At 51.0% G+C, this 20,733-nt stretch overlaps 1 protein-coding gene and 1 long non-coding RNA gene across 4 annotated transcripts; one reads left to right on the forward strand and one right to left on the reverse strand.

Annotated features, from left to right (window-relative positions):
- The first annotated feature begins 23 nt into the window (after positions 1-23).
- On the forward strand, positions 24-20,149 carry Hoxb4 (homeobox B4). 3 transcript variants are annotated; one of them, XM_076543226.1, is made up of 3 exons: positions 24-298; positions 12,071-12,476; positions 16,467-20,149. In XM_076543226.1, exons 1-3 carry the CDS (start codon positions 170-172, stop codon positions 16,838-16,840), a joined length of 909 nt encoding a protein of 302 aa, XP_076399341.1. In that variant the 5' UTR covers positions 24-169; the 3' UTR covers positions 16,841-20,149. The 3 variants fall into 3 exon arrangements, with proteins under 3 accessions (XP_076399341.1, XP_076399342.1, XP_006971963.1); XM_076543227.1 differs by lacking the exon at positions 16,467-20,149 and adding an exon at positions 13,295-14,853; XM_006971901.4 differs by lacking the exons at positions 24-298; positions 16,467-20,149 and adding an exon at positions 13,295-14,853 and having other exon boundaries at positions 12,023-12,476.
- Positions 10,202-11,949, reverse strand: LOC143267003 (uncharacterized). The gene is made up of 2 exons (XR_013041884.1): positions 11,825-11,949; positions 10,202-11,180 (listed from the first exon to the last, which is right to left on the reverse strand). It is a non-coding gene; the product is annotated as an uncharacterized LOC143267003 (long non-coding RNA).
- Positions 20,150-20,733: the final 584 nt, after the last annotated feature.

The following is a 20,733-nucleotide window of genomic DNA, read 5'->3' on the forward strand; positions in this document are numbered from 1 at the left end:
ATTTAGATGTCAAATGGATAGGGGTTTTATCTCGAAGTTAGATCGTAAAAATCGCCGAGAAGTCAGACAGATACCCCTCACTGGCTCGAGAAAGTCACGTGAGGTCCATAAAGTTAGTTTTATGGTTTTGGGGAGTTGACACCGCGCGGTATATTTCACATTCTCCAGAATGCTAAGTGACACTTTAACAGCTCACTGTGGTGGGAAGGGGGCAGAGGTAGGTGAGCGCTCTGCGAGCTGGGAGCAGCCGGAAAAGCCCAGGAAGGCAGTGGCCAGAGCCCAGGCCCAGCACTCCACGGTAAGGAAGTCGCTTCCAGCTTTCGATTTCTCCCCTTGCAGTTTTGGGGCTTGGGATGGGAGGAGAAAATCTTGTTTCCAGTTGAATGATACAGGGGAAATTTAACAGCTTTTTTTAAAAAAAAATACCCAGTTCTGAGAAACGAGGTGCCTACAGTGAGGGCTCAGTTCTGGAAAGCTGCAAGGGTGGGACGTGTCTGTTGCATCTTTGCGGAGCACCGGACTCTGTGGAGAAAGGGGGTCATGTGGGATCCATGTTCCTTCAATATCTTTGGAAATTAGGGGCCAAGAAGGAGGGAATATGAACAGCTGGAATAAAGCTTGGGTGTGGTGGAGGGGTGTTTCTCTGCTGGCTATCTGCATGTAGACCCCCTCTTAACCCCCAGGAAAGAAACATGATGAGATTTGTTCATCTGGGATGTGTTGGGGGCACCCGGCGGTGGGCACTTTTACCTGGATATATTTGAGAGAAAGGACCAGGGAAAGGCGGCTGCTGTGGGCCACCTTATCCTAGAATGCTCTCTGGGTTTTGGATGTCTGTTCCCCATAAAAGCATCCCCCCTTGCACTCCTTGTGGTCCCCTCAGGGTTGTCTAGAATGGGAGAGCTCAGTGTTTTCACAGCCACCTCCAGTTTGTTGGTCTCAATTTGATTTCTTTTGCTGGTTTCTGAGAAGGGGCTTGAGTCAAAAGGAGGAGCAGACAGAGGGGTTCCATAGCCTTCAGTTCCAAACCTAAATTTCGACCAGGCATGTGAAAGAACAGAGCTTCTGTCCAGGTCTGGAGGACATAGGTATGTCTAACTGATGTGTCACAAACACAACCTGCCCAGGAACATAGGTCCCCAAAGGTGCTATCTTTTCTCTTTGCTCTTCTTCGTCCCCCTCTGGACTCTGAATGGTCTCTTTTGTTTTGTATCACCGCAAACCAGAGGGACTTCCAAACTTGCTCCCCTCCATGGGAACCTTGTTTTCTAAGGAAAAGTCACCCCTCTTCTAAAAGCTAGAATCCTCTTACCGATCAAATGGATATGTCTCCCCACCCTCTTAATTAAGATCTCTGGGGCCAATGACTCTGGTGGTCCTGCTTCCGGCGAGCTCACTGTCTCTGGATTCACCAACTCTGGTGGATAATTCCTCAGACAGGACTTGGCATTTTGAGGGGCTTCTGATCTCTGACAAAGAAGGGCCACAGGGCTCCCCTGTTTTCCACTAAGGGGATACTGATGCCCACCTTCTTCTAGTTCTGCCCCTTGCTCTTCTCTATTTTCTCTCTCTCTCTCTCTCTCTCTCTCTCTCTCTCTCTCTCTCTCTCTCTCTCTCTCTCTCTTTTGAGCTCACCACTCCTTGCCCACGTCCAGTTTACAGGAGACCCTCAGTGAGCTTTAAGAACAGAGGAAAGAGACCAAGGGCTTGGGCTCCTCACCCAGGCATCTCCCTAAGAACGATGGACATTTACACCCCTTGTAAAGGACACTCTTTTCCACTCCCAAAGGATCAAAGCATGCTAGCAGCACTTAAAATATGAATACGCTTTAGAGGTTTGGCTTCTGAAGCCTTCAAAGGAGTTGAAAGAAGTGCAGAGGAGGCAGGCAACAGTAGCCAAGTCTAACCCGGGGCTTCCAAGAGCGTCCTTTTTCCTAGTTTCTTCTGGCCTCATGCTATCTTGCTCTCCACATCCTTCTTAGGGTCCTGAAAGTCCAGATCATCAGGTTTGTCCCTGACAAACGTCCTCCCTGCACTTTGCATGTCAGACTTGCAAACTCTAAGAAAATGTTCGATGCTGACAGCCTTGAGACATCTATGGAGCATGTTTGAATCCTTTTTCCAGAATGGCAAAGAACAGTCCCGGGCACTTTTTCTTCAGTCATAACCCCTTGGAAGGTCTCCTATGGCCCCGTGGGCTTCCTCTTCCCCCAGCGAGGCTTTCTGGGGCAGCTGTTTTCTGAACTGCGGCCCGGGCAAGCAGGGGAAGAGGATGCAGAGTGTGGAAGGTTTCCGGTACAAAGAACTGCCCCTGCCTCTGACTTGGGCTGCCTCTGCCTCCCTCCCTCCCTCTTCTCTTCCTCCTCCTCCTCCTCTTTTCTCTTCTTCCCCTTCCTCATCCTTCCTCCTTGCTTCCACCCCTCCTCCATTTCCTCTCGGGTTCAGAGGCGCTTTACTGCTCCCCGATCTCTTCTCTCTCTCCTCTCCCACTGCTTCCTCTCCCCACATGTCTAGGCCTCAACCTCTGAGCCACAAGCCAAGCCAGGACCCTCTCACCCAATCATCTACCCCAGAGGCAGAGCCCAGCCTGGCCACCGCTTGGAGGACAATTGGATTTTGTTTTGTTTTATTTGATTGTTTGTTTTGTTTTGTTTCTCTGTGGCCACAGGGATGGGAGGAAGTATAAAGAAGTGTAAACAGGAAAGCCGGCCTAGCCTGGAGTTCCAAGGGCCCATATTTCATCAGCTTCCTCTCCATAACTGCAGCAGGGACACTTAACCCTTCCCTGGCTGTGAGAGGGCAGAACGGGAGGAGAGCCAACAGCCAGTTTCTTTCCCCTGCCGCCTGGTCCTTTTCTCCCCGAGATCTGGATGCTGGGAGAGAAGCCAAGGATCCCAAGCAAAGGAAAAGGCAGAGTATCCCCAAATTCAGTCCCTTCCCAGGTCAGCTCTCCTTGAATAGAAGCATCCCAGCCTGGAATCCACCAGGCTCACCCCAGAAGACAGGCCTCATAAGAGTCTCCCCTCCCCCATTTTTTAGGAGTAGGCACTACTGGTCACTTTATTCATTTTTGGAGGTTTTTAGAGTAATTGGATTTTGGCTGGGATCTGCCCACAGCAGGGTTTATCGATTGCTGCAACGCAGTTACACATCCATATTAATTAACCCAGACACCACATGGAAACTGAGCTGTTTGGGGAGGGGGAGGGGACCAAGGGGGGCCCTTTAAGGAGACTGGACATTTCTCCCTAAGTGTCCCCGAGGCCCAGATAGAAGAGTTGCTTCCCACAAGAATCCCGTGACCCTCCCAAGCTCAAAGTCCCTGGACTTCTCTGCAAGGGTAAGCCTGACTTGGTTGCTGCAATTGAACCCCCCCCCCCAAATCTCCTAGGGGTAGATTCGACACCTCCTAATGTCTCTTCCTTGTTCAGCCCTGTGATGCTGTCTCTGGTGGAGGTTCCCAAAGTCATCTTTTGAGAGGACTTAATGGCCCTCCTCACCTTTCTTTCCACTTCCCAAAGGTAGAAGCTTCCTGATGCTTTTCAGGATTGTTTTGCTTGGTCGTTTTTTGGTGTCCCATTTGTTGGTGGTGGTAGTGATGGTGTTGTGGCCCTTCCTTTTCCTCCTACCCTTCCCTCCAAAAAGTGATTAAAATCTGTTAAAGGATTTAATTAAGAGAGTTAAATGAAAAGGAAGGAGGCGCAAATGAGTTGGGGGAAAAAACCCACACCAAAGCTATTCTCAACGATTAAATCGCCATTTTAACAATATAATGGAGTTTGCCTCCTGAAAGGGGAAATCAGCGCTCATATCTCATCAATAATTCATAGAGTCCGGGATCACGCAGAGGTCAGCAGACGGGGGTGGGGGGGTGCGCAGCGCCGGCCTACATGGGGCTCCAAGCCTCTGCCGCATACATTACCGGCTGCTGACCACATCACCACCACCCCAGCCTAGCAGGACAGGCGGGTATGCCTACAGGTTTAGGTGATGGTTCCTCCTTTCTTTAGGCAGATTCATGGAGAATTCATTGAGTTAGGAGCTCCAAGAGGAGAAGGAGGAAGAGGAGGAGGAAGAGGAGGAGGAGGAGGAAGTAGTGGTTGTGGTGGTGGTGGGTTTAAAGTCCAGGATAGGATAAAATTCGGGGTAATTTGGGAACCTGTCCACTAGCACATAGCACCCCCCACTCAAGTTTTACTTTCTCTGACTCCTTCCTCTTTCTTTTCTTTTACACCTTTAGTTCCTTCCTTCCTGTCTCTCCTCTCTTAATTTCCTTTGAGAAGGAAGATGTATGTATCCTCCGAAGCACCTTTGCAGCATCTTGCCCTTGGCAAAGGCTCCTAGGCATCCAGACCATGCTCTAACCTCTTAAAGGACTGGGGCCATGCACGTGGCTGCAGGCTGTACTGCGGCCTTGGGGGCTCAGCGACTGGGGCTGGTCGCAGTAGCACGCCATGGCTTCAGATCCCGGTGGGATAGGGTGAATCATCCAGCGAGGAGTAGTTCCTAGGCCTGAGGCTGGCTTGCCTCACCTCCAGATAACCCACCTCCCCCTACCCCTAAGTGGAAAAGGGGGCAGGCAGTCTGCATGGCCCCAAGCACTTAGCCGGTGGAGGGAGAATGAGCGTGCGAGGGGGTCGCCTCGTGGGGGATTTGGAGGCGCTTTATGCACCTAGTTTTCTCTTTCTCTCTATATTCGGCCCTCCTTCCTCTTTACCCCCTTCTCTCTCTCTTACTTGGTTTACGATTCCCAAGGAACCCACAGAAGGAGAAATGAAACCTTTGGCTGCAACAGATGGGAACCTGAGAGGTGGTATTTGGGCAGATGGGAAACCGAAAGCGTGCTGGTCCATTGCAGGGCTGCTGCGCTGGCCGGGAGGCAGAGGCTGTAACTTCCCGGATCTGCCAGTAGAGTCCGCCTTAGACCAAGTTCACAGCCAGGCTGGGGTCTCTGAGACGCCAGCGAGCGACCGCTCAAGGTGGCCCCGGGCCCCTCCGGGTCTGCATTGTTGGAACCCAGCTCTCTTTCCACCCCGAAGGGCCCAGTAGGCTCCTCCGATCCCGATCCCAAGGAAGTCCTGCTTCAAGCTCTTTCCATTCTTCACCTTAAAAACCTCTCTTCTCCAGGTCAGCCCACTCTGCGGGTCCCATAGGCCCCTCACTCAGCAACCTCGGCCGGCCGGCCTTACTCTTCTAGACAAGAGTGAAGGAGGGGTGGGCAGTCAAAAGCCCTCGCTGGCATCTCGATCAAAGAGACCTATGAAAATTCAGGAAGTGGGGCCTGTGCGCCCCCCCCCCCCGGAGTTGTTTAATAACCTAACACTCTTATTCCTTAGGTCTCAGGCTCTTAATTGGGGTGGGGTGGGGGCACAAGGCGGCCAAAGGGGAGGGGCAGGAGAGGTGTTTTGCTCTTGGGTCTCTGCAGTCCACACAGCAGAAGGAGACTCTGGGCAGCGAGGCCAGTGTTATTGACGGAGGGGTCGCAAAGTTGGAGGGTCAAAAGTTTACGTGCATGCGTGATCCCGGCGGCCCAGGCGTCTAGCGGCGGGGGCGGGGTGGGAGAGGGGGAGGGGGCTGTATGTGTGAAGAGAGAAGAGAGAGCTTGAGATGCTGGAGGTAAGGAAGGCGAGGGAGCTGGGAGATGTGAGGGGTGGAGGCAGCAGAAGTGGGATAGGGGAAAGGCAGAGATCTGGGGGAGGGGAAACTGAGGAAGGAAGAAACTGTTCTGCAAAAGCTGCGAGGCTGATGGTGGAGAGCCGCACAAAAGAGCGCTCCGGGGCGTGGCGAATCCTCCACGCAATTTTCTCTCCCAAAGATAACCTTTGAGTCACCATATAAAATTTAATTAAAACCTACCCAGCCGCACACATTTAAAAAATCCAATTACCCACACGTCCTTGCAGGACCAAAGAAGGCTTCCAAGGTGAAGTCTTGATTCTCGCAACATCAGCCCCACCCTGCTTGCCCTAAAGGGGCCAAAGTGCGTGCTCCTCCTCGCCTAGGGAACATAGCCCTGTCTTCCCAGACCCCAGGTCCTAGATTAGTTCCAGGTACTGGACTTCAAGACTTTGGGCCAGTACCAGACATTTTTAAAATTCCTAATCCTTCCCTTTAAACTGTGGTGCTTACGAACTAGGACACTGAAAGGTAGTTAGTTCTCTCCTTCTCTATCAAGCCTCCATTTGGATGTTCATCCTGATTCCCTCTCTAGCCCTCTTTGGAAGAGGGAGGGCAAGTGTGATGGAAAAATACTTAATGGTCTCTTGGAGATCTTTGTAACTGGAGTTGAAAACAGGCGTCCTGAAATGAACCTTCAGTCTATGCATTAAGCTTAGCTCATAAGTAAAATGCTTCCTAGAGACGGTGATTATAACGCTAGGGCATATGTCTATTTTGGGTCTTTAAACGACTGTTGCGTTAGGAGATGTCATCACGGTCTCTTCCAAGCATTCGCTGTAGGAGGTGCGCCGTGGGTGTTTGTCCTTCTGCCATGGACATAGGCTGGGAGCTTTTGTAGAGATGACTTCTGAAATAAAGCCAAAGAGAAAAAGGGTTAATAGCAAATTTCAAGTCAATTTAATCCCAGTTTCCCCCTCCCCCAACTAAAGGGTGTGTGGACTCCTGTTTCTATTTCGTTCTCAAGTGAAATTCTCCGGGGGGGGTGTGTGTGTGTGTGTGTCCAGAAAAGAACTCTTGGGTCCTGAGGAGCAGAGGTCATGACTCCAAGTGGAGAATCTATTTCGTTTGGTTCCTTCCTTGGTCTCCTTTGCCTTTATCTGGGGGAGAAAATGTTGACAGATTTAGAAATCTGGAATAGACTGGAGTGGTCCAAGGTCCCAGGCTAAAAAGACTGCAGGAAGGGAAGGGTGACTTCTGCTACCCCAGACCAGAATTGCCTGCCTTGCCCTACCCATCCGTTCTAGAGGCTGCCACCCTGCCAACACTCACTAGACTGGGCTGACTGAACTGGGTGCAAGAGGAGTTGTCTAGACTGGTCAACTCCGGGGCCAGGGGAAGGAAAGATACTGTGTAGACATCCCACCAGATTTTAAAACCTGGGTCATTCTGATGGTGATGAAGGAAGGCACAAGAGTGGCCGAATGAATGACAGCTCTGTCCTTTTAAAAAAAAAATGGAGGGGGAGTGTTTTGTTTTTAGGGACCATTAAAGCCTCTGAAAGCCAGGTCCTCAAGCTTCCTGCTTTGCCCAGTGTTGTCTGTCTCCTTTCCCTGAGATCTCTTTCCAGAATGAGATCTGGCTGTGGATCAGACTCCCTTCCAGAGAGGTGGAGCGGTCATTTCTGGAATTCTGGAGCCTCTGAAGTTTTGACAGAAGTGGCAATGTATCTGGCATCTGAGGCTGCAAATGAAGTGGGTGAAGGGGTGTCAGGGTAGCAGCCGGCCCAGGCCCTGCCCGGTGCAGGCGGCGGCGTTTAGGGGAAGAGCCCAGGGAAGGAAACCCTTGGCTCAGGCCGGTTTTCTAGGGTTCAGATGCCCAATGACACACTTTCTGCCCTTCAGGTGCCAGGGCCAGCATAGTGAGCTAGTGCTCAGGCCTCAGAAGGATTTCCTCCACCGGATCACACGCCCTTGCTCTCAGTCCTGGGAACCGGAGCTGACAAAAATATAGGAATGATTGAAAAATCAAAGCGGGGGCGGGGCTGCCTGAATAGTATTCCAATGGAGACTTTTTGGGGTGGGGGTTGGGTGGGGGGAAAAAGAGAAAAGTCGAGCTGGAGAGGGTAAGCTGAATCAAATTCCTGCCCTGTCATTTTTCTCCCAAGTAATGACCTGCGCAAAATTCAATATGACCGAGCGAACTGCGTGAGCATATTATAGTAACTGCCTGCTCGTGGGGGAGGCCCGGAGAGGGGTGAACCGCAGGTCACGGCGTCTAAAAATTATTAAAATGTTCGAGAGCCTCGTGACGCGCCTAGCTGTTTAACAAAGACTGCCAAAGTATGAGATTAATACGAAAACTTGCTCTTCAAAAACAAAAACACACCAAAAAAAAAAAAAAAAAAAAGTCCTTTTCCGGCCTCCGAGGGGGCCTGCGGTTCCTTTGCCCGCAGCCGCGGTTCGGTTTTCCGGACACACAATAGTGGACAGGAGCGAGCTCAGCTGTTGCTCAGCGGCGGGTCGGCCGGGAGCAGGCGGGGAGCGGCTGGGTGAGTACTCTTGCCGGCTCAGGCCCTTGCTCCGTTCGGCGGCGGCGGCACGCATGGAGTGCCACCCGGCCGCTGGGGACTAGCCTCAGCTTGGCCCTCTGCTCGGGTTTTCCTTCCTCTCGGCTTCTCTTCCAGCTCGCCCATAAAAAGGTGGATGCTTTTCCTAGGCCGGGGCACGCCTGTGATGGCGCAGGCGGGCTGGGCTTGGGCAGCGAGAGGTCACACTAGCAACCTGTGGCTGCTTGGAGAAGGAGGCCAAGTGGTCTTCGAAGAACCTAAGAGCACTTGGGAGGTAGCCCAGAAGGTGCATAAGCCTCTGGCTCCGCGCATTTTTATTGTTATGCTTATTGTTGTTGGTATTCTGGGTGTAGAGGGGTGAGGCTGTCTCTAGCTGCGGTGAAACCTGTCCTGGGGGTTACTGATGAATCCTGTCCTCCACCCCTGGCGTCTACACAGGGAGGGAGTGTGGATGGGGGGGTTGGTGTGAGGGCAGGTGGTGGCTCTCCAGTTCTCAGGAGCGAAAAATCTCAGTGATGAGGCCTAAGTTCAACCATACCCTCTCTCTTGGTGCTCTGGACACCTGGGCCACATCCCTTGTTAAGTGTAGATCAGAAAAGAGGCCAACTCAGATGCTCTCCCAAGCCGCAGGTGGGTTAGACGGGTGTATGAGAGTGGGAGGTATGGGGTAGGGAAGGGTCTGGACAGTTGGGGTGGGTTGTGACACCCCTAAATACCCTTTGAGAAGAGTTGGTTCTTGCTGGATATTAGGGATCTGGTAGGAATCAAAGAGACACATTTTGTCTGTGGGTGATCAGATTGAACCCTGTCTTTGATGAAGATGGAAACTACATCGTATTCTTTCTCTCCAGTTGTGCATGAATCTGGCCTAGCTAGGAGGGCATTGGGGTTAGTAGCCAAACCCAGAGGCCAAGATTGCAATGGCTAGATATAGGAGTTTTTTTTTTTTAAAAAAAAAAAAAACAAAAACAAAAAACAGAAACAGAGGTCTCAGGTGGGATCTCTCCTACCCTACCCAGCAATGGTTCCTGGTCTCTGCATGGGTGAGGTGGTTTAAAGGGTTGTTTTGGCTTGTTTGTGTCTGTTCCTGAAATTGGCAGTGTTCTAATTTACTCAATAAGGACAAAAGTATTTCTTAAACCTGGGTGGCGAGGGGGCTTCCACTGGGCACACTGGCCCTCACCTGGTCACAGCTCTCAGGATTTAAACTGCAGTTCCTTCAAGCCCAGTTTCCCATTTTTCCAGTTTAATAAACCAACAGTCACTGGGAGCCTCAGGAAGTTCATTCAGAAACCCCAGAATCCCATTTTGGCCCCACCGCCAGCAACCCAAGCAGGTGGATGGGCCCAGCTAGCCTGCCCTCTAGACAGAGAATCTCCCTCTGGGGCTAAGAAGTGGATAGTGGAGGTCCTCCTCACACCTCCGTGGGATTGTCCCCTCATTCCAGCCCCCGGGAGGTATGAGGGATATGGGAGTTTGGGAGGGGCCTGCGCATCATCTGGCTGCAACTTTTATGGTTCCTCATTGCCCTTCATTCGGAAATGAAGCGCCTTTGATCTTTTTCTCAGGTTGTAAACGGAATTGCCCATCATTAAATATCCGGGAGCCCCCATCTGCTGGGTCTCCCAGCATTTTCCTTCACAGCTGTTTCTCTCTCTTCTTACCATTCAATTTTTCCAAAAGGACTTTTATTACACCCCTTCACACCCAGCAACCCCTCTCTCCTCCCTTCGCTTTGGAAAATATCTAGATATGCGTTTGATCACAAACTAAAGACTGTGGGGGCAAGGGAGGAGAGCTGGTTTGGGGTTTTGTTTTTTTCTTAAAAAAAAAAAAAAGTCACAGGGGGAGGGGAGGGACTGAGCGCACCCAGAAAGGCCTGATTCTGACTTCGAGGCAGCCTCAGGATGACCCTTTCTCCTTTTGTACTTAGCTAATGTTTACATCTCATAATTCATGCGCCACCGAAAGTCGCGCGGCAGCCACGAGGTTTGAGTCCCTTTGCCCAACAGCTGCTTTTATTTTTGATTTTCTTTTTTTTTTTTTTTGGATAAGAGAGTTGAAAACCTTGCAATCCTAAGAATGGACCCACAGTGACTTTTCTGCTCCCAGAGCTCAAAATTAAAACAAAACGAAATAAAAAGAAAGCATGCAAACTACACCCCAAAAGAAGAACGCGCCGAAAGTAAGAGAACTGGAAATTTCCTGGGCCAAGAAGACCTGTCTGTCTTCTGTATATACCCTGTAGATCCGAATTTGTGTAAGGAATTTTGTGGTCACAAATTCGTATCTAGGGGAATATGTAGTTGACATAAACACTCCGCTCTTTTTTTTTTTTCCCAGAAGAAAAATAGATTATTTTCTAAATGAGGACAATCCAGTGACTGGCTTCGAGAAGACTCCTTCTTTTTCTTTCTTTTCCTCCCTCAACTGGTTAGGGAGAAATCTCATCTCCCTGAGGTGTTGCCCATGCCTGCTCCTGGAAGCGTGGGTCCTTGTTCACTTAAAAGGTTCATGTTACTGGTGTTTTAAAATTTTATCCTGAAGTCCAACCCTATCTATCTTCTATTAGGAGTCTAGGGGGCTTTATTGGAAATCATGGGGGAGAAACGATTGCTTCTGCCTACAGGGTGCAAAGGCAAAGGAAATTTGCTTTTTGAACGGATGCGGAGGTCGTTATTTCACTGGGTTCAGGACAAGACGCCCTGAAAATACAAGGTTGCCGTGGGTGTTCTCGTGCATGTGTCCTTGGTGGGGGTGTCACAGCTGGGGCTCCCTCCCTTAGATCACAGGGATGTGAAATTTCTCTCGGCCACACAGGCAGAGGCGGCGGCTTTAGCGGCAATTAGAACTCTTGGCGCCACACTTAGCATTGCTTCGATGAATCTGGAATTAGCAAATTGCTGCTCAATTTGTTCTCGAAACTTGCAGGTTTTGCTTTATTCTAGCTTCTGTCGTTAGTGCGGGAACTCAAGTCGTTGCTCTGAGCGTGGGCCTTGTGGGTCAAAGGGAGGGAGTGGTTAGGAGGAGAGGACAGACTGACGGACACGGCGAAGCTAATAGTGCAGCTAAATGCGATTTGGAAGGCGAAGTCTCCCCGAATTAGTGCGTGAATTTCCTATCGATCCGCCCGCGGTTCCATTCATCTCTGACAAGTCCCTCCGCGCACCCGCCCTCTAGCTCCCGACGCCTCCTCGCTCACCTCCTACTCCTCCCCATCTGGCTGCTCGGAGAAGCCCCAAGCTCAGCGCCCCTCTAACCTAGTGGGTGCCCCTTTCAAGAAGGAGCCCCCTGGCCCTCCAGTCACTTCACTTCCTACACAGACACCGGGTGCGTGAGCTCCCACTCACCCTGGGGAGGAGATGGGGCCCGGTGGAAGGAAGAGAACGGTTGACAGAGGTGAGGTAGGGCAGGGGGGCTACACCCGGAGCCCCAACTTCTGAGAGGGATGCAGGGATTGTGCTCGGCCCAGCCCCCCTAAAACAGGCCCTCCAGTTTTAACCCGCTCACTCCTAGGTCCTAGCTCTCCGTCTCTCTGCGCTGCGGAGAAAGCCAGGCGAGGAGGGGGTCGCCCCGCAGGAGCCCTATGTAAATCCTGGTGTTGGGTGGGTGGGGAGGGGGAGAGAAGGGGAAATAAACCTCTTTGGCTGGAGTAGGGTCCGGGTGAGCAGATTTCCTTATCCGGGAATCGCAGGCCGGGTGGCCATTGGCTCCGAGGATCACGTGGGCCCCAACTTTGTTCACTTGACAGTAAGTAGGAGGGCTTTCGGAAACAGGAAAACGAGTCAGGGGTCGGAATAAATTTTAGTATATTTTGTGGGCAATTCCCAGAAATTAATGGCTATGAGTTCCTTTTTGATCAACTCAAACTATGTCGACCCCAAGTTCCCTCCGTGCGAGGAGTATTCACAGAGCGATTACCTACCCAGCGACCACTCGCCGGGGTACTACGCCGGCGGCCAGAGGCGAGAGAGCGGCTTCCAGCCCGAGGCGGCCTTCGGGCGCCGTGCTCCGTGCACCGTGCAGCGCTACGCGGCCTGCCGAGACCCCGGGCCCCCGCCGCCTCCGCCGCCCCCGCCGCCCCCGCCACCGCCCGGGCTGTCCCCTCGGGCTCCCGTGCAGCCACCAGCCGGGGCCCTCCTCCCGGAGCCCGGGCAGCGCTGCGAGGCGGTCAGCAGCAGCCCCCCGCCGCCTCCCTGCGCCCAGAACCCCCTGCATCCCAGCCCGTCCCACTCCGCGTGCAAAGAGCCCGTCGTCTACCCCTGGATGCGCAAAGTTCACGTGAGCACGGGTGAGTGCGTGGGCACCCCTTCCCCTCCCACCCCCGGCGCTTTACAGCGAAGGGACCTCCGAGGCATGTGGGGGAGGGAGCTGGGGGAAGCCAATTGTCCCCGCTATAAACTCGCCATTGCCAGAGATTTACGGTCTCCTGTTTTCAGAGTCACATAATTACATCGCCCATAAATTTTTATGGCCTGGTGGGCCCTGCGCCTTTGAAGTCATCCTCTTTTCCAATCTCCCAGCGACTTTTTTCGCCTGGGATACGCAGTCCCAGTGAAGTTGGAAGTTGGGGAGGGGTGTGGGAGGAGGGGAAGAGAAGGAGGAGGAGGAGAAAGGAGGAGGTAGTAATCCGTATTTAAGCAGAGGGTTGAAGCAACTACCAGTATTTCTTTTTTTTCCCCTTTCTTCCAGCCTGGTTCCTTGGCTGCAGAAGTGGGCAAAAGTTTTTTGCTGGGGAGAAGGCGCTGTTTGGAATCTGAGCAGTGAGGGTGGGGACTAAATCCAGGAAGGGTCTGGGGCAACACCCCTCCCTCTCCCACCCTCCATTCTCCCACCCGGGGTCCTCAGGCCAAAGAGTGAGATGAAATCTTTCCAAGATTCCTCACAGTGCCCCCTCCCCCAGGCAACAAGGACGACAGCCCAGCCTTTCAAAAGTTTGAGGTTTTTCTTTTCCGTGGGTCCCGACGTCTGTCTTCCTTTTTCGACCCCTCCCTCCAAGATGAGGTGGTGGGACCTGGAGGCTTGAAGTTAGCTGAAAGAAAAGGCTTTCCCTCCTCCCTTTCGGGGGGCAATAAAACTTTCTCTTTCTCCTTCTCTGTGTGTGTCCAGTAAACCCCAATTACTCCGGCGGGGAGCCCAAGCGCTCTCGGACCGCCTACACTCGCCAGCAAGTCCTCGAACTGGAGAAGGAGTTTCACTACAACCGCTACCTGACGCGGCGCCGGAGGGTGGAGATCGCCCACGCGCTCTGCTTGTCCGAGCGCCAGATCAAGATCTGGTTCCAGAATCGGCGCATGAAGTGGAAAAAAGACCACAAGTTGCCCAACACCAAGATCCGCTCGGGTGCCACCGCGGGCGCAGCCGGAGGACCCCCTGGCCGGCCCAATGGAGGCCCCCCCGCGCTCTAGTGCCCCCCCAAGCAGGAGCTGGAACCTGGGGGGTGGGGGTGGGCAGCGAGCACCGAAGGGGGATGCGGGGGTATGGGAGGGTCCCCAGGCTTGAGCCCAGAAAAACCTATCTACCCTACCCCCACTTTATCTATAAGGAATAAACGCAGAGAAGGGGGGGTAGGGAAGCCTTATTTATAGAAACGACTCTAGGGAGCAGGGTGAAACCCTCCGGAAGCAAGATTCAAGTCTCTTGCTTTCTTCCTTAAAAAAAAAAAAAGAAAGAAAAGAAAAGAAAGAAAGAAAAGAAGAAGGAAGAAAGGAAAAGACAGAAAGAGAAATGGAGGAGCCTGCTGAGCCTGGTTTTCAGCTTTGGTGAAGATGGATCCACGTTTCATCTTTAATCATGCCCGGCCTGGGCCCATCTGTCTTGTTTACTCTGCCGAGGAGAGGACGAGCCTCGGTGGCGACCATTACCTCGACACTCGCTAACAAATGAGGCCCGGCCCGGCCGCCGCCGCCGCCGCCGCCGCCTCTGCTGCTGCCGCTGCTGGACCGCAGCCTGGATTGTCTTTCTCTTTGTCCCTTACTCCTGACACCCAGCGAAGGCACCCTCTGACTGCCAGATAGCACAGTGTTTTGGCCACGGTAACAGACACACACATAACTTCCCTTCCTGTCGGTGCCCACCTTGGGGGGGTGTGTGTGACTGCTCACCCGCTTCCACGCTAGGCTTAGAAGGGGGGACAGAAGGGAAGCAGGGGCGGCCTTCCCAACGTGGGTTCCAGAATCTGAACCCAAGAAATATAAAAAAATAAATAAATAAAAATAAAAGAGAGATTGAGACACCCAGGAGGACCTTCTGCTGGAAGGGTCCAGCCAGGCCTGGCAGGGTGAGGGGCAGCTGAGTTCTGGGAGCTGGGACTATCTTCTGGCCAATCCACAGTTCCACAGCAGAGGCCTTCTCTTAGACTGCAGATGAATGTGAAGTTAGGGAATAAAATGCTGTGGCCCTCCTACTCTGGAAGGACAATGTTGCAGAGCCTTCTCCCGTTGTTATCACTCTTGCATTGTTTATTATTATTATTATTAATATTAATAATATTATTATTATTTTATGTCATGTGTGTCCTCTCTCCTGTTCTCTTTCTGACATTCCAAACCAGGCCCCTTCCTACCTCCGGGGCTGCCTGAGCCTAGAACCTTCTTTCATTGGTGTGAAAATTTGTGTCCTGTACAGAGTGACGACAGAAATAAATGTTTGGTTTCTTGTGACCATCACATCGTGTTTTTGTTGGAATGCTGATGTGAAAGATATGAACAAGTGCCGCCCAGCCCAGTGTATATGCTAAGCACCTAGTGGGTTTGGCCTCACAATGAAGTGGGGTGTTTTTGTTTTGTTTTGTTTTAAAGGCTCCAATGGGAATTTCTGCCTCAGAGGCTTCCAAATTGTGGTAGCTGGTTTATTTTCCCTTTGGAGTGGATGTGTTTTGTTTGAGGCTTAAAAATTTTCCCCCCCTCCAGTCCAAAAATGGATCACAAGGACTGGGAGGGCTGATTCCAGGCCCCAATGGGGGTGTGTGTTTCATTGTAAGACACCAGAGGCTTAAGGAGAGCAAAGTCTTTCATACTGTGATTTATTTGTCATAAGCAAATAAAATGCAGTTAAGCTGTCTCCTTCTAGACAGCCGGCTCTGGTTATTAAAGTTGGAGAGAGGACTCCAGGAGCCGACCTCTTTCCTCCCCGCATAAGAAGGTATCGCTTTCCTCTGAGGTGTTTAAGGCTTTAATGAGTCTAATTTTTTGCACAGATGTTTCTGGGTGTTTGCAGGTTTTCAGAGCATTTTTATATTACAAAGGAGCTACCCAGTGCCATAGCTCAAACTCTGACAAGCAAATAGATAATCAAGAAGACAAATGGCCTCTTTTGTGAAGCTCTGCTCCTGTATTAATTTTCATTTTCTTTCTCATAGAAAGTATCGAAAGTAAGGCTGGGGACCAAATAGCTGTCTGTGTCTGAGATCCCAATTACCCCTAGAATGGAGTGGGGGAGGGGAAGGGGTCCAGGTGATCCTCACAAACCTCTGACAGGTTTGGGTCACTTTTGTCCAGTACAGGCAATGGGTTCTAAGGGCTGGAGCTCTAGCCTTGGGGTCCATGGTCCGGTGACGGCTCAGGGTACAGCCACATTCTTCTCCAAGAAGCTCCAGGCTCCAAAGAGCATATACAATTAAAAGTTGTTTCGTTTTGTTTTGGGCTTTTTTTTTTTTTTTTTTTTGTCCCCTTTCTTTCCAGAAAATAAAGAGCCAATACCATCCACATGTTTGGTCGTTGTTTATTTTGCATTTCTTTAGTTGGCCTGTAAGGGTAGCAGGAATCTGACTGAGTAAGGCCGGAGAACCCATCGGGCCAGTATCTCCAGGGCCGTAGAGTTGCCTATTAAAATGCAACCAAGAGATTAGTTTAAAAAATTAAGAAAGGAAGGAAGGGAGGGAGGAAGGGAGGAAGGAAGAAGAGTTGCCTGTAGACCTGGAGGATGAGTGGGTTAGCTTTGTCTCTGGTGTGGTGTAATGTTTTAGTTTTGAGGACATAAGACATTCCTTAGTTGAGGGGAAAAAATAGTTCTCGAAAACCATAAGGTCTCCCTGCAAGAATGTCTCTAAAGAATCAAATCAAAGCTGCCTCTTAGAAGGTATGAATAGAATCTTAAAAGAAAAAAAAAGAAAAGAAAAGAAAAGAAGAAGACGACGAAGACGAAGATTTCTATGGTGCTTAAAGTTCACCGCCATTCTGTGTAGACAAGAGCTAAGAAAAATGTGAGAATTATACAGAAAACCATTAATCACTTCTTTTCTTTAAATACGTATCCTCTCTCCTTTGTTATTATTCAACAGCAAATCTCCGCAGACCGGCTGTTGGGGGAAAAAGTGTTAGCCGCCTCTCCCGGATCTGCAAGGGGGAACATTTTTGGAACCCTAAAGTTGAAAACTTTTTTCTCTCAGTGTGGAAGAAGGCTTTCACCATGAATGGGACCAGCGAAGCCCAGGCACTCAGGCGAGAGCAGGCAAGAGGAACAGAAGAAGGTAACAAAGCCCTGGCTTGGGGTGACTTCTGTTGTGTTTTGTTTTGTTTTGAAATAATTTTATGGGCTCTTTTTACAAGTAAAAGAAAAAAAAAAGCTCACCTCCTCCTTTTTCTTCTTCAACTGTCTTTGTGGGGTTTTTATGGTGGATGCTTGAGCAGGTTTGCTGCGTTTTATGATGACTGATGTTTGGGAGAGAGTGGGAGAGACCGAGGAGAGAGGCCTGGGCGCCTGGAGAGTGTTTGAACCGGCTGGGACAGAGGTGTCAGGGTCCCTGAAAAACACCAGAGAAGAAGGTTGTTTGGGCCGCTCTTCAGAAGTGCTTTCTGGTTTTTGAAAAATGCAGGCGTGCTTGGGGAGAGCCTGTGTGTGCCTGTGCGTGCCTGTGTCTAGCAAGGTGCATACTCAGTGTGTTCCTGGGACTCCGATTGTCTACACTGTTTACCAGGGAGATAGATGTTGACACGGCGGCCTCCTGGAGAAATGAAATGCAGTTCTTGAATGAAGCCTGGGAGCTGGTAGAAGTGAATTCATTTGGTTGGATTTCCTTCTGGTGTCTAGCTTGGGATTCTAGACAAATCCTTTACTCCCTGAGAAGGAGGAACCGCTCAGGGCCAGGTGCACTGACATAGAAATTCTTTTTTGTCCCCCCACCCCCTCACCCCACTTCACCTCCCACCCCACTTCACCCCACACTCCAGGCCTCCTGGAGGCTCCGTGTTCAGCCACCTTTCTTTTTGCTTCTGGGTTTGGGGGCTCTGTTCTGGGTTTGGGAATCAGTGGGCCCTGCCTCAGACCTGAATGTCCTGGCCCCTTTTCCCTGAGGCCTCACTTGGAGTTTGGAGGCGGGAGGCTGGCAGGATGGAGAGTTCATGGAGAGGCCACGTTTTCTAGGCGATTAGCTTGGTATTAGAACCACAAAATGACCTCGGAAGCCCCTTGACCTCTCTGAGACTGGACATTGTGCTAGCTCTGGCTTCCTGCCCCAGAGGGAAAGTCACACCTCCTCAGGGAGAGGGGTTCCAGCTTCTCCACCCCCCCCCAACTGTGCCCAAATCCTTTGCTATCTCAGAATTTCTGGATCATTTTTCTATTGTTGTGGATTGGGAAGAAAGGTGGTTTTTTTGTTTGTTTGTTTGTTTGTTTTTGTAAGTTAGCTCAGAAGTCCTGTGGGTTGGGAGCAGAAGGCTGGTTTGTCTGTTTCAAGCCCCTTCCCTGGGTTGGGCGTCAGCCTCCTCCCCTACCCCAAGTCCATTTTTTAGCTTCGCCTAAAGCAAGCTGAAGGAAGAGGGCCTAAGGATACAATCTGAGAGGTTAGACAGACACTGTCCATGAGGCTGTGTGTAGACAGACCACCAGGGGAAGAAGCTCCTGAGCAGGAGAGAAATGAACATTCCTTCGGAGGCTCTCTCTCTCTCTCTCTCTCTCTCTCTCTCTCTCTCTCTCCCCCCCCCCCAAATCTACAGTCTCTCAACCCATCTTCTGAAGTTCCTTTGTTTAGGAAACTATACTTTTTTTTTTTTTTTTTTTTGGTTTTTCGAGAGGAAACTATACTTTTATAATCACCTTATCTTCTGCACACCAAACTTCCATTTCTAAGTCCTTGGGTACCCTGAAGAGCAAGAGAAACAGGGAGGAGGTCTGTGGCAGGTTGCTCTGACTGCTTCCAGCCCCCCCCCCCTGCCCTGCAGTGCTAACCAAAGTTTGCTGAAACTTTTTAAGTTAAGAGACAGATGGAAGATTTGCTAAGAGGGGAAGGTCGATCATAGACCCCTCTATAATCAATGTTCTATCTTCCACATTAAACACCCACATCAGCAGCACCCATCAAAGGGGAGGGAAGGAGAGAGGATGGAGAGAGGGAGGGAGAGGTTTTCCTAGCTGGGAAGAGGGACCACTCTCCTTAAAGTAAGAAAGAAGAGACAGGGCTTGGCTGAAGGGTGTGTGAAGTGTTGCTGGTTCACATTGCATAAATCTTTTCCAGTAATTTGGGGACTCTCAGACAAGAGAAAACCTGAGCGGTTGGCCTTTTCTTTGTCCTTGGGTAGCATAAATGGAGGAACTGGGGCCTTGGGTAGGAAAGGGGTGAGTGGGCAACCAGGTAGACTGGACCACTTTGATATTGAAAATATCTGCCAATAAAGATATATAACCTAACCGATAGCTGCTTGTGGGCCCTAAGTGACAAAGACTAGAACTTTAAACTGATCTCTGAGACGTGAGAATTAGGGGTACACCAAAAAAGAAGAGCGATAATGGTGGCCAAAGGCTGGGGTTCACCAAAGTCTTTCATTCCCACCCCCACCCCCCAGGCTCACGGTGTAAGACTCCTCTTTCCCCCATTTCCAGAGCTAACCCTTTTTGGATCTGACAGCTGCCATGGCTCACTTTCCGCAGCTCTAGTGGCCACCCACCACCCCAGAGGCCTTCCAATCTTTTGACCTCTCCCCTCGGTTCTCTGGGCCCCTCAGCACTCCGACTCTTCCCTCTCTTCCTTCTGGCCTCAGCGCCTGCCTGGTGGGTCTCCCTGGGAAGCGGTGACTGCGAGCGGGTTTGATTGGAAAACGGAGTTGGGAAGTTTCCCAGCGTGAGTTGAGCGCTGACGGATTTGTGATCGGCCATAAAACCGGCGCGTTCGGATTCGTAAATCAATCTCGCTTTTTCTCAGTCTAAACGTTCGCTTTATCGGCAGCGAGAAAGCGCTCAGCTCGCGCTCACTCGGGCGCTTGTTTATTTGAACGTGGACATTTCCCAGGATCCGAAGGGTGTGCGCACTTTAACAACCTGGCTGGCTTCTCCTACCTCACCAAGGCTCTCCTTTTTCTTGTCTTTAAATATAATTTCTCCGGTTTAAGGATTGCTATCCTCGGTTTTAAAGATTGTCATTCCCTCATGTTCCAATTTATTCATTTATAGCCCTCCCCTCTCTCTCCCTCTATCCACCTCTCTGCCTTCCTCCCTCCTTCCCTCTGTCCTACCCCCCTTTTGTTTTTGGGGGAGCATTTTCCTTTTAATGGATTTGTAGCCAGGGACCTTGTAGACTTGCCCTCGCAGGAGACGGGAGCAGGCCTACATCAGCATCAGGCTGAATTCAATACCAGTCTGTGTTCAGGATCTGGACAATCAAAGCCGACTACCCCCCCTACAGAGTCTGGGCCCCGCCGGCGCCCCCTCCCAGTGGGGCTGGGGCAGAATTCCAGTACTTTCCGCAGGGGTCCTGCTGCCTCGAAACCTCCGTGGCACACGTGGGGAGACTGTTTCTTTGGGGTGGTTACATGAAGAGGTCCTTAACCTTCTTTGAGTCGCTTTTGGTTCAGACCCTTCTAAACAAACCAGCAGAGACCCCTCATCCCCATCCCCCGGCTCTCCCACCCTGTTGCCTTTATTCTTTCCCATTACACGGATGCCCTGTCGGCCTGGTCGCAGCTACCCTAGAGCTGCTGAAGTAGATAAGGCTGGGGACGCTCAGCGCGCGGGGGGGGGGGGGGGGCGGGGGGGCGCTGCTTAGGAATGCCTTTCTACTTCCTTTGCGTCCCTCCACCCCCTGCCCCAACTCTGGACTCAGATTCACTTATAACTTGTGAAGTTTGGGGGTTGTTTGGTTTTGTTTATTCTTGGAGAGAAAGAGTCTGTACATCACACACACACACACACACACACACACACACACACACACACACACACACGCACACGGATATCTTCCATCCAAATGGTTAACACTTCAACGTGTATCATCCCCATCTTTTCCTCATTGATCAATCGCCATTGTCTGTTGATTGGAAGTCCAGAACACTAACACCTGGGAAATATAGAGCCTAGGCTGCCAGGCAGGCTTCAAAGCGTTCCTCCCTGTTCTGTCCAGTCTTGTTTCGGCTCTTCAGCTACCTTCATTAGTGTATTTCAGAGACTGAGATGGGGTTGACATAGGTAGAGTCTGGGTGTCTGCTTCTTTTGTATGGAAGCCCTGGTCCCTGGGTCTTTTGTCTCTGGAGCCTATTATCAAATCCTCAGCAGCATTTAGTTCCCTATGGTAGTAACAATGCTAAGGGGAAAGTCCCCCTCCTGGTTATTCTCTATCC

This window comes from Peromyscus maniculatus, chromosome 8 (assembly GCF_049852395.1).
Source record: "Peromyscus maniculatus bairdii isolate BWxNUB_F1_BW_parent chromosome 8, HU_Pman_BW_mat_3.1, whole genome shotgun sequence".
Classification (NCBI taxonomy): domain Eukaryota; kingdom Metazoa; phylum Chordata; class Mammalia; order Rodentia; family Cricetidae; genus Peromyscus; species Peromyscus maniculatus.

Excerpts from the sequence above, each read along its gene's own strand:
- Hoxb4 (XM_076543226.1), top strand. The coding sequence starts at position 170 with ATGCTAAGTGACACTTTAACAGCTCACTGTGGTGGGAAGGGGGCAGAG. Across the intron at positions 299-12,070 it reads CCCAGGCCCAGCACTCCACG|TTCCCTCCGTGCGAGGAGTA; the intron begins GTAAGGAAGTCG and ends GTCGACCCCAAG. Across the intron at positions 12,477-16,466 it reads CAAAGTTCACGTGAGCACGG|CAAATCTCCGCAGACCGGCT; the intron begins GTGAGTGCGTGG and ends ATTATTCAACAG.